A 12,680-nucleotide genomic window follows, 5' to 3' on the forward strand; every position below is an offset into this window, starting at 1 on the left:
AATGAGTTACCACTACACACCCATCAGAACATCCAAAATAAAAAATAGTGCTAACACCAAATGCTGGCGAGGATGCAGAAAAAGTTGACCTTTCACACTTTATAGGCGGCACTGCAAAAAAAAAAAAAAGTTCAGCCATTCTGGAAAACAGCTCGGAAGTTAAAACACCAGTCGCTTACCAGGCAACCTAGGTATTATACTCCGGGGCATTTATACTAGAGAAGTGAAATTGTAGGTCTACACTAAACCTGTACACAACATTCACAGCAGCTTTTTTTTTTTTTTAAGATTTATTTATTTGAGAGACCAAGCAAGCAAGCAGGCAGGGGAGGGACATGAGGAGAGGAGGATAAGCAGACTTTCTGCTGAGGCAGGAGCCCACTGTGGGGCTTGATCCTAGGACCCTGAGATCATGACCTGAGCTGAAATCAAGAGCTGGATGCTTAACTGACCAAGCCACCTGGACGCTTCCCCCCAGCAGCAGCTTTATTTGTAATAGTCAAACCTGGAAACAACCAAAATGTCCTGCAATAGATGTACAGTTTGTCTTAAACAAAACTGTATATCCACACCATGGAATACTACTTTAAAAAAAAAGGAATGAACTATTGATACACAGGACAATTTGGATGGAACTAAAGTGTATAATGCTGAATAAAAAAAAAGAGCTCAAAAGATCACATATAGTATGATAGCATTTATATCAGTCTTGATGTATAAACAATAAAACAAATTTTATTGCCAGGAGTTAGGGATAGTAGTGAAGTTGGTGGAAAGGAAGGGTATAACTATAAAAGGGTGGTAGGAGAGCAATCTCTGTGATGACAGAATATTTATGTACCTGATTTCAGGGTTGTTACAGGAGTCTCTACATATGTGTTAAAAAAAGTAAAAAACAATGAATACTGTTATGCTGAAAAGAAATTAAAAAAACAATCTTATGTTTAAGATAAGAATATATGTACATATATACACTCACACATACATATACACAAAAGTGTATATTCACATGTGTTGTGTATATATAGAGAATATTCATTGTTTTACTGTCCTTATGAAACAGAAAGATATACACTCCTAAATTTAATATTCAGTAACATTTGTTAATAATACTATAATTCAATTTATCATTTGAATTATATTTCTTGTATCATTTAGAATTTTTCAACTGTGTATTACCAAGGAGTATAATTAAAACATCTTATACCTGTGAGATAAAAAAAAAAAAAGCTATATACTTTGAACTAGTGTCAATTTCTTGGTTTTGAAATTATAGGTATATAAAGGAAAATTACATGAAGTGTTCACAGGACCTCTTTGTACTATCTTTACAAGTTCCTGTGAATCTATAATTATTTTTAAATAAAAAGTTTAAAAAAAAAACAATATTAAAGCTAACCAGGGACTAAGGCTGTTGAAAAAAAAACTTCCTGGTCTCACAATACAACATTAGAAATGGTCATTATCTTTAAAGTTTACCTTAATGTGTCTTTTCAACTGCTTTACCATAAAAACATTTATTCTATTTCCTGACAATTACTGAGTCATGAGAAAACAAAATATAGATAGACAAATACGATCTCTAAAATTTATGGATTTAATCTCAACAGGTTTAGCTACTCAACAGTAACCCATCAAATACATACATATACACACACACACACATAAAATGGGAGGAAGGAGAGGGAAAGAGGGAAAATGAGAAGATGAATCTGAATCAGATACTTTTTAGTCTATGTTTAGGGGAGTTAATTGGCTAGTGTTTCACCAAAATGACAGCACAACATCCAAATTTCAATGTTGTTCCCCATTGGTCATCAAATACTAATGTTATGGGAAAATCACATGCTACTGTTATATTTACAAATTTGGGAAACTGAACAAGTGGAAGGTTTAGTTTGTTTGACAAACTAGATGAGGGTTACAAAATACAATTACTTCACACTCATGCAGAAACAGTAAATTTTTAGGAACATGGCAAACAAAATACAAAAATGAACTTACTCTGTTAATAGTTATTTAATAATATGTTTTTATAACTTTACTGTACTCAACCATTCCTTTTTAGGATCTCCCAGAGTGTATGGATTTTAAATATATATATTTCAATTATTCTATTTAAGATATTCTATAAGGTAACTGAATATATTCTTCTAACTGGAATTTCTCTAGCCTTAACCCTAGGTGCAGCTCAGGACTCTGCTAGAAATAAAACATGTTTTACATACACAGTATAGTATCTTTTATGCTTTAAAACATTGACTAAGGCATACTCTGGCCTTGTCATTAAACTAAGCCTATCTTCAACATTTTCTGAAAGATCATGCTTTCACACATGTATGGATATGTGTGCATATGTTTCTACATATGTATACATATTAATTTTTGTCTTTCAAATGCAGTTCAAGTCTGTTAATTGCTAACAGGTAAAACCAGCAACAACAACACATATACAACACACCTCATATCTACAGTGGTTTAAAATATATGACTCAAATCTCTGCAGAAGATAAAAAGATGAAGAATACTTTAACTTTAAAGCTTCTATCAGATTTGTCACCAAAGATGATATAAAAATGGTCAATATGTACATGAAAAGATGCTTTGTACCAATTATTAGGGAAAGGCAAACTAAAGTCACATGAAATACCATTACATATCAGAATTGGTGAAATAATTAAAACAAACAAACAAACAAACACAACAATACCAAGTGCTGACAGGGATGCAGAGCAACCGGAACTCTCATACACTGCTGATGGGAATGCAAAATTGTACAACTACTTTGGAAAACTATGTGGCAGTTTCTACAAAGCTAAACACAAACTTATCATACAACCCAGCAATTGCACTCCTAGAAATATCAATGGGTCACACAAGAATTTACACATGAGAGCACCTCCAATTTTAACTCCCAAACCTGGGAACAACTCTTTCAAGTGGAGATGCCTAAACAAACTGTAATACATCCATATAATGGAATACTACTCAACAATAAACAAACTATTGACATATGCAATAAAATGGATAAATCTCAAATATTTTGCTATATGAAAGAAGTAAGACTCAAAAAGCTCTAATCTAACTCTATAATTCCATGAGTTAATTTCTTGAGAGGTAATGAAAACATTTTATATCTTGACTCTATCTTGTATTTGTCAAAAATTGTAGAAATATATACTATAACAAGTGAACTTAACTATTTGTAGATTTTTTTGAAGATTTTATTTATTTATTTGACACAGAGAGAGAGATCACAAGTAGGCAGAGAGGCAGGCAGAAAGGAGTGGGGGAAGCAGGCTCTCCACTAAGCAGAGAGCCCGATGCGGGGCTCAATCCCAGGACCCTGAAACCACAACCTGAGCCAAAGGCAGAGGCTTAACACACTGAACAACCCAGATGCCCCAACTGTTTGTAGATTTTTAAAAAGTTTTTGGATTTTTTAAAAAATGGATTTTATTTACTTGAAAGAAAGAGAGTGCAAGTGCAACAGAGGATGAGCAGGGGGTGGGAGGGCCGCGGAGGGATGAGCAGACTCTGAGCTGAGCATAGAACCCAATAAGGGGTTTGATCTCATGACCCTGAGATCATATCCTGAGCTGAAATCAAGAGCTGGCCACTTAAGCGACTGAGCCACCCAGGCATCCCAGATTTAAAATTGTTTTTAAAAAATTCTCTGTACAAAAACAAAAACAAAACAAAACAAAAACCTCTCTGTACAAACAAAAAATGTTTCCTACCTCACATTAGTTTCATCATTAAATTCTTCAGCCCATTTTTTCCTTGATTGTGCAGTAGTAGAACCATCTAAACGGTAATAGTCAATGTTTCGCAGCCACTTCCCTTCACCTGAAAATTTAGTAAGAAAAGAAAAGAAAAGAGATATCTGATATATATTGTTCTGCCAGTAATAATAGATCTTCCCTGCTCACCATTTAAGATCTGGTTATATATATTTTAATAGCATAGTGAAATACAAATTTTTAAAATTTTTTTTATTATTATTTATTTGATAGACAGAGATTACAAGTAGTCAGGCAGGCAGGGAGAGAGAGGAGGAAGCAGGCTCCCTGCTGAGCAGAGAGACCGATGTGGGGCTCGATCCTAGCACCCTGGGATCATGACCTAAGCCAAAGGCAGAGGCTTTAACCCACTGAGCCACCCAGGTGCCCCTAAATTTTTTTAATCAAGTTGTAATTCACTATATTAACAAATAAATTCCCACAGATTTATTTCTAACAGATACTGAATAGCAAAGGTACTTTGAAAAAGTATTTCATCTATATGTGAATTTCATAAAAGATTTCCTTGATTAGAAACCTTTAAAACTGTCAAAAGAATATGGTTAAACTGAATTATGTTCATGAAGCTTACTTTTAATTAAATCTGTAAATGGCCAGGTTTCCTCCCTTATTAACAAGTTGATACTGATCAACTTTTGGACAGTGAGATGAAAATTTACCCAAGACTTACACATTAAAACTAAAATACCAAATTAAGTACTAAAGACATTTTTCTATTTTATGACATAATTTCCATCCCAGTTCTTTTAATTGTAAACATTGTAGATTGTAAACATAAAACATTTACAATTGTAAAATTATAAAAGTAATACTACTTTTTCCCCTCCAGAGTCACATCAAAGAATCTTAACATAAAAACAAGTTCATAAAACTGAGATTTAGATCTTTCAGCAAACTTTTTACTTAAATTTAGTACCTCCCTTAAAAGGTTCTTTTCACCATGTTTCTTACTTACCCATATCTTTACTTATACTGAAAACACAGAATATCCTTGCTGAAAATTTGACAATTGGTAAGAAAGTCTATTTATTTATTCGTGATTTTTATTTCTTTCAATTGAAAAAAAAGCATACACACAGCTAAGGAAAAAAGAATTTGAGACAGATGGCTGGATAAAAAAGAGTCTGGAGTCACATTTCCATTAACTGTTTACCCAAACAGGGTAATTATTAAAGCTAATTTGCTAATCATAAATAAAATACGATGTTAATATTTTTAAAGTATTTCAACATACTCACCTTTCTCTGATAATACAAAAGAATAATCTACACACTACTTCTGTGAATCCAACACTTAAAAAGTGAAAAAGTCAGCAGAGGTCAGTCACCAAAATGGATTGTTTCTAAAAATCCCAGGTTTTTAAAATGAGCTGATATAAGAAAAAAGCCCCTTAGAACAGTGCCTGTCACATAGTAATTAAGCTCACTGAGTACTTAATATATCACCCAGGATCCCACATCAAATTGTATCTGTCTCTACTAGGGCACATTTATATTTGATCATCTCTATAAAATGATTTCCTGTAATACTCCTTGAACCTAGCTCAGTGTCCAGTACACAGTAGTAGTAGTAGTAGTAGTAGTAGTAGTAGTAATGGTGGTGGTGATAAACTGAACTGATTATTAAAACAAATGTTTGTTGAAGATAATTTATTAAATTAAATATAAACTAACAACCGTATGGGAAAATATTTCATCTTGCCAGTGGTAAGAAAATAAAAACTAAAAAAATGACAATTGTTTTTACCCATTAAAGATGGGGAAAATGTAATTACAGTACTATAAGTATAGAGTAAAATGGGCATTTTCCATTTATTCATGATAGTAAAATAAAATGATATAACTTTTCTGGTACTTTGTCTTTCAGATAATGAAGCACTACCAGAACATTATGTTAAAGACATATCAATAAGGAGGGGACTCAGAAACAAAGAAGGGAGTAGTGACAAAGATTAAAAACTGCCAGTATATACCTAGCACTGAAACATTAAGGGGCACATAAAAAAATGCATCACCAGAGCATGATTCTCTATGGAAAATAACTAAAGAATACCCAGGTACGGACAATGTGATACCCTGCCAGATCAGCAAATATTTACTATGGACCTATTACATCTCCAGTTCTGTGAGGGACATCAATAAAGCCTTGCCTGACCAATTTACATATTTTCCCCCAGAACTCCCCATCACCTTTAAAGAATTTCTTTATTTCTCCATTGCATTTTTAAACTATACATTTCCTGTTTGTTTCTTATTGGTCTTCCCTAACAAAAGTATAGCCTCTGGGAGGTTAGGGACCTGTTCTTTTTTGTTAGCATCTTTTTCCTCAGCATCTAGATTGTGCCTTGCACATGGTAGGTACCTTATATTTATAAAATGAAATGAACCCTGGAATACATTATGAGTTCTGTAAACAGCTAATTTAAGGTTTGCTAATGAGGCAGTGGCTTAGTGGTGACTCTTAACCCCAGTTAGGAAAGGAGGAGAGATCTCTTCACTTTTTTAGCAACCCAGGCCCAATGTACTAATATTCCATGTAAGATTTTGATTGGGGGAAAAAGAGGAATTCTACCTTTTTTACTAGGTAAACATCTCAGTAAACCAATGACAAAGTGTGTCATATTATATTAACTAAAGAGCAAATGCTCCTTTTCATTACTATAGCGACCTAAGCAACCAATGCACCTGTATAAAAATAAAGACACCACCTGCCTAAAATTTACACAGGATGTTATTGGGGTTTTATTTCCTAAAAAGTTATTATATTTATTTTTTTAAAGATTTTATTTATTTATTTGACAGACAAAGATCACAAGCAGACAGAAAGGCAGGCAGAGAGAGAGAAAGGGAAGCAGGCTCCCCGTTGAGCAGAGAGCACGATGTGGGGCTCGACCCCAGGACCCTGCGATCATGACCCTTGAGCCAAATGCAGAGGCTTTAACCCACTGAGCTACCCAGGCTCCCCAAAAAGTTATTATATTTAAAATGAATATAAGAGAAAAAATTATCAATATTATCAACAGAATTAGAAAATTAAAATTAAAAACAACAGCATTATATTCCAAGAGTACTCAAGGTACCACCATCAGACAAAAAAGAAGAGATCACAATATATTTTTTCACAGACTAGAACAAAGAATCCTAAAATTTGTACAGAACCATAAAAGACACTTAAAAGTCAAAGCAATCTTGAGAAAGAACAAAGCTGGTGATATCATGCTCCCTCATCTCAAACTACACTACAAAAGATATAGGGGGAAGAGTCAAGATGGTGGAAGAGTAGCAGGCTGAAATGATATCAGGTAGCAGGAGATCAGCTATATAGTTTCTCAAACCATTCTGAACACCTACAAATCCAACAGGGGAATGAAGAAAAGAAGAGCAGCAATTCTAGAAACAGAAAATTGCCTGCGTTCTGAAAGGTAGGATCTGCAGAGAAGTGAATCCAAAGTGAAGGAAGATAGACTGCGGGGTGGCGGGGGAGAGGAAGGGCGGACAGGCAAGAGGCGGAGCAACAGACCACAAAATCTGAACTTTTAAAAGTCTTCTCAGGGAGACAAACCATAAGTGACTCTTAATCTCACAAAACAATCTGAGGGTTGCTGGGGGGAGAGGGGTTGGGAGAAGGAGGGTGGGGTTATGGACATTGGGGAGGGTATGTGCTTTGGTGAGTGCTGTGAAGTGTGTAAACTTGGTGATTCACAGACCTGTACCCCTGGGGATAAAAATACATGTTTATAAAAAATTAAAAATTAAAAAAAAATGCTAAACAATAAAAAAAAAAAGTCTTCTCCACTGAGGGACATCGCTCCATAGGCGAAGAGGGGGTGGAGCCCTTGCGGGGACAGCATAGTTTCAAGTCCTGCAGGGTCACCAAAGGATCATAGGTGTCTGAGTATCACAGAGTTCCCAGGTATTACAGCAAGGAAGCCAGCTACAGAGACAGAGCCAAGGAGTGAGCTCTCATCTCGGGGTTACCTTAAACAGTGATCCGTGGCACAGTGAGACCACTGCTCTTTGAGCAGGGGCCCCACAAGTGGCAGATCTGGGGAGACCTCCCTGGAAGAGTGACAGTGATCTGCTGGGTTTGGAGACTCCAGGTGGGGCTGTGTGCCAGAGACAGAGACACTTGGTCACAGGCTGGGTGAGTTCAGCACACAGCCGGAGGCCAGGGAGATGGGAGTGACTGAGCGCTTGTCTCCGAGGGCACACTGAGAACTGGGGCCCTGAGCCCTCTGCTCCTCCGGGCCAGAGACTAGGAGGCCACCATTTTAACTTCCGTCCTCCAGAATTCTACAGAAAGCATTCAGGGAACAAAAGCTCCCGGGAGCAAACCCGAGCAGATTAATTAACCAGGCCCCTGGCAAGCGCAATGCAATTCCGCCTCCAGCAAAGACACTTGAAAATCACTACAACAGGGCCCCTCCCACAGAAGATCAGCAAGAAATGCAGCCAAGACCAAACTCACTTATCAAGGAGAACAGTAGAATTACAGAGGAGGAGAAAGCAAAGCATGGAATTCATGGTTTTCTCCCCATGATTCTTTAGTCTTGCAAAGCTAATTAATTGTTTTAATTTTATTTTTTTCTTATTCTAATTTCTTTTAACTTTTACTCTTTCCTCTTTTACATCTTAACTAGTTTATCTTAACAATACCTTTCATTAAAATTATCTTTTTGAGACTTCATCTTTATAGTCATATTTTATCCATGATTATATCTAACTATTTTTTGTATAAACATAGGGTTTTCCTTCTAAAAAATTTTGGGATACAACTTCTTCTAATAGATCAAAATATACCCTAATTCTAGCACAGGGCTTTGTTCTAATCTCCAGCTAGAGAAAATTCTCTCCACTTTCTTTTTCTTTCTTTTCCCAACCAACTTATCAACTTCTTTTTTAGAATTTTTTAAAAATGTTCATCTTTACAGTCATATTCCATCCCTTCATCATGTTTACCCTTATTTTTGTGTGTGTGCATGTGTGTGTGTGTGTGTATATATACACACACACACGTTTTTCTTCCTTTAAAATTTTGCGAGGTAGTTTCTGCTAAGAGACCAAAGTACTCCCAAAATTAAGTGGGTGGCTCTGTTCTAATCCCCAGTCTAATATCTATATTTTCTTTTTTTAAATTTTTTTGAACTTCTTTTTACCCCTTTCTCCCCTCCCCACAATTTGGGGTCTCTTCTGATTTGGTTAACACACTTTTTTTCTGGGGTCTTTGCCACCCTTTTAGTAATTTATTCTCTCCTTCATATATTCTTATCTGGATAAAATGACAAGGCGGCAAAACTCAACGCAAAAACAACAACAACAACAACAAAATACAAACAAACAAAAAACAAGAGGCAGTACTGAAGGCTAGGGACCTAATCAATACGGAGATTGCTAATACGTCAGATCTAGAGTTCAGAATGAGGATTCTCAAGGTGCTAGCTGGGCTTGAAAAAGGCATGGAAGATATTAGAGAAACTCTATCTGGAGAAATAAAAGCCCTTTCTGGAGAAATAAAAGAACTAAAATCTAACCAAGCTAAAATTTAAAAAGCTATTAATGAGGTGCAATCAAAAATGGAGGTTCTTACTGCTAGGATAAATGAGGGAGAAGAGAGAATTAATGATATAGAAAACCAAATGACAGAGAATAAAGCTGAGCAAAAGAGAGACAAACAACTACTGGACTACGAGGGGAGAATTCGAGAGAGAAGTGATACCGCAAGCCAAACATTAGCATAATTGGGATTCCAGAAGAAAGAGACAGGGAAACAGAAGGTATATTGGAGCGAATTTTTGTAGACAATTTCCCTAATATGGCAAAGGGAACAAGCATCAAAATCCAGGAGGTGCAGAGAACCCCCCTCAAAATCATTAAGAATAGGTCCACACCCCATTATCTAATAGTAAAACCTACAAGTCTTAGTGACAAAGAGAAAATCCAGAAGAGAGTCCACGACAAAGTCTGTAACATACAATGGTAAAAATAGTAGATTGGCAGTGGAATTACCCACAGAGACCTGGCAGGCCACAAAGAACTGACATGATATATTCAGAGCACTAAATGAGAAAAACATGGAGCTGAGAATACTATATACAGCTAGGCTATCACTGCAAATAGAAGGGAGAGATAAAAAGCTTCCAGGACAAACAAAAATTAAAAGAATTTGTAAACACCAAACCATCTGTACAGAAAATATGGGACAAACAACTTAAAACTCCTGTAATGATTTCTTTACTCTCTAAGAGAGATTTATATATAAAATTAATGGACATTAAATTAAAAAATTTTGATGAGTACCTAACAGCTATTCTGCCAATGACTAGTAAACACAGTTGTAGTTTGTCCCATATCTCTTACCAGTTATTTAAAATTTGTATTTTTAATAGAAGACAGAGAAATCAGAAAGATCTGGTGCAAAACAAAACAAGCAAAACTCCTGTTTTACCTAACCTCCAGTAGCAGCTGGCTATGTAACTTCTTATACTGTGGTTAAAAAACAAAAAACGGGCGCCTGGGTGGCTCAGTGGTTAAAGCCTCAGCCTTCAGCTCAGGTCATGATCTCAGGGTCCTGGGATTGAGCCCCGCATCGGGCTGTCTGCTCCATGGAGAGCCTGCTTCCTCCTCTCTCTCTCTCTCTCTGCCTGCCTCTCTGCCTACTTGTGATCTCTGTCAAATAAAAAAATAAAATAAAATAAAATAAAATTTAAAAATCTTAAAAAAAAAAAAACAAAAAAAACCCCAAAACAACAAAAATCCCCACCACCATAAAATTTACCATCTTAGCCATTTTAAGTATATAGTTCAGTTGTGTTGACAGATCTCCAGAACTTTTTATACTTGCAAACTGGAACTCTATACCCACTAAACAACAACTTCCCATTCTTCCCTTCCCCACAGTAAGCACTCTTCTACTTTCTCTGTGTATCTGACTACTTTAGATAAGTGAAGTAATGAAATAATAAATGAATTTACACAGTAGTCACCTTTTTTGTGCTGGTTTATTTCACTTAACATAATATCGACAGGGTTGTAGCATGTGACAGGATTTCCTTCAAGAGCTGAAAAATATTCCACTGTATATATACCACATTTTGTTTATCCATTCATCCACCAATATACACTTGGATTCTTTCTACCTTTTCATTATTGTGAATAATGTGGCTATGAATATGAGTATACAAATATCTTAAAACCAGCCTTTCAGGGATGCCTGGGTGGCTCTGAAAGGGTGGTTTTAAGATATAAGTTGGTTGGGCCACTGCCTTCAGCTCAGGTCATGATCCCAGCGTCCTGGGAATCGAGTCCCGCATGGGGCTCCTTACTCAGTGGGGAGCCTGCTTCTCCCTCTGCCTGCTCTGCCTGCCGCTCCCCCTGCTTGTGCGCGTGTGCTCTCTCTAATAAATAAATAAAATCTTTTAAAAAAATATCCTTTCAATTCTTTTCAGTATATACCCAGAAATAGTGTTGTTGGATCATTTAATTTTAGTTTTAATTTTTTGAGGAACTGCCATAAGGATTTCCACAGTGGTTGTATCATTTTATAATCCCACCAAGAGTGTGCAAATGTTCCAAATTCTCCACATCATCACCAACGTGTTATTTACAGATTTTGACAGTAGCCATTCTAATAACGTAAGGTTATATCTCATTGTGGTTTTTATTTGTATGTTTCTCTAGATCATTTGTATATTATCGTTTAGAGAAATGTCTATTTGAATCTTTTGCCCATTTTTTGAATCAGGTCATCCATTTGTTATTGAATTATAGTAGTTCTTTATGTACTCTGAATATTAACCCCTCTCAAGATACATGATTTGCAAATGTTTTCTCCTATTCAGTAGGTTGCTTTTTCACTCTGAAAATGTTAAATTTCATGTTAGGTATATTTTACAATAGTGTTGATGATGATGATAAAAACTATCCACAAGAAAAACCCAGGTCCAGATGGCTTCACTGCTAAATTTTGGCAAACATTTAAAGAACTCATACCAATTCTTCCCAAACTCTTTCAAGAAACAGGGAAAGGGGGGCGCCTGGGTGGCTCAGTGGGTTAAGCCGCTGCCTTTGGCTCGGGTCATGATCTCAGGGTCCTGGGATCGAGTCCCGCAGCAGGCTCCCTGCTGAGCAGAGAGCCTGCTTCCCTCTCTCTCTCTGTGCCTGCCTCTCCATCTACTTGTGATTTCTCGCTGTCAAATAAATAAATAAAATCTTTAAAAAAAAAAAGAAACAGGGAAAGGAAAATTTTGAACTCATTAAATGAGGCCAATATTAGCCTCATATCAAAACCAGACAAAAATATTAAAAGAAAACAAAGCTGAAAACTAGTTATATCTTATGAATAAGAATGCACGAATACTCAACAAAATACTAATAAAAAGAATCCAGGAACATATAAAGACAATTATACACCATAACCAAGTGGGATTTATCCCAAGTATACAAGGTTGGTTTAACATCTGACATTCAAGGTAATGAACTAAATCAGTAGAATTTTTAAAAAACCAGTATGATCAACTTAAAAGATGAGAGAAATCATTTAACAATATCCAACACCATTCATGATTAAAAAAAAAAAAAACACTTAAAAAGCTGGAAATAGAAGGGAATTTCTTCAACTTTATAAACAGCATTATGAAAAAACTACAACTAACACCATACTAATGGTGAAAGAACAGATGCTTTTCCCCCAAGATTAAGAACAAGAAAAGGATGTTTGCTCTTGCCACTTCAACGCTGTACTAGAGGTCCTAACCTGGAAACTGGGCAAGAAAAAGAAATAGAAGTAATCCACATTGGATATGCAAACGACATAATCCTGTATATGGAAACTCCTTTAAATAACCACTTAAATTCTTTCTACAGTTACATTGTTAGTGTA

At 35.9% G+C, this 12,680-nt stretch overlaps 1 protein-coding gene across 6 annotated transcripts in view; it reads right to left on the reverse strand.

The window, feature by feature from the left end:
• ATRX (ATRX chromatin remodeler) overlaps positions 1 to 12,680 on the reverse strand; it is a 300,618-nt gene that overhangs the window by 48,514 nt on the left and 239,424 nt on the right. For all 6 annotated transcript variants that reach the window (XM_059158234.1, XM_059158233.1, XM_059158232.1 and 3 more), the window contains one exon: positions 3,741 to 3,849. In XM_059158234.1, the coding sequence (XP_059014217.1) occupies positions 3,741 to 3,849 (109 nt within the window). The remainder of the gene's footprint in view (positions 1 to 3,740; positions 3,850 to 12,680) is intronic.

This window comes from Mustela lutreola, chromosome X, assembly GCF_030435805.1.
Source record: "Mustela lutreola isolate mMusLut2 chromosome X, mMusLut2.pri, whole genome shotgun sequence".
Lineage (NCBI taxonomy): Eukaryota > Metazoa > Chordata > Mammalia > Carnivora > Mustelidae > Mustela > Mustela lutreola.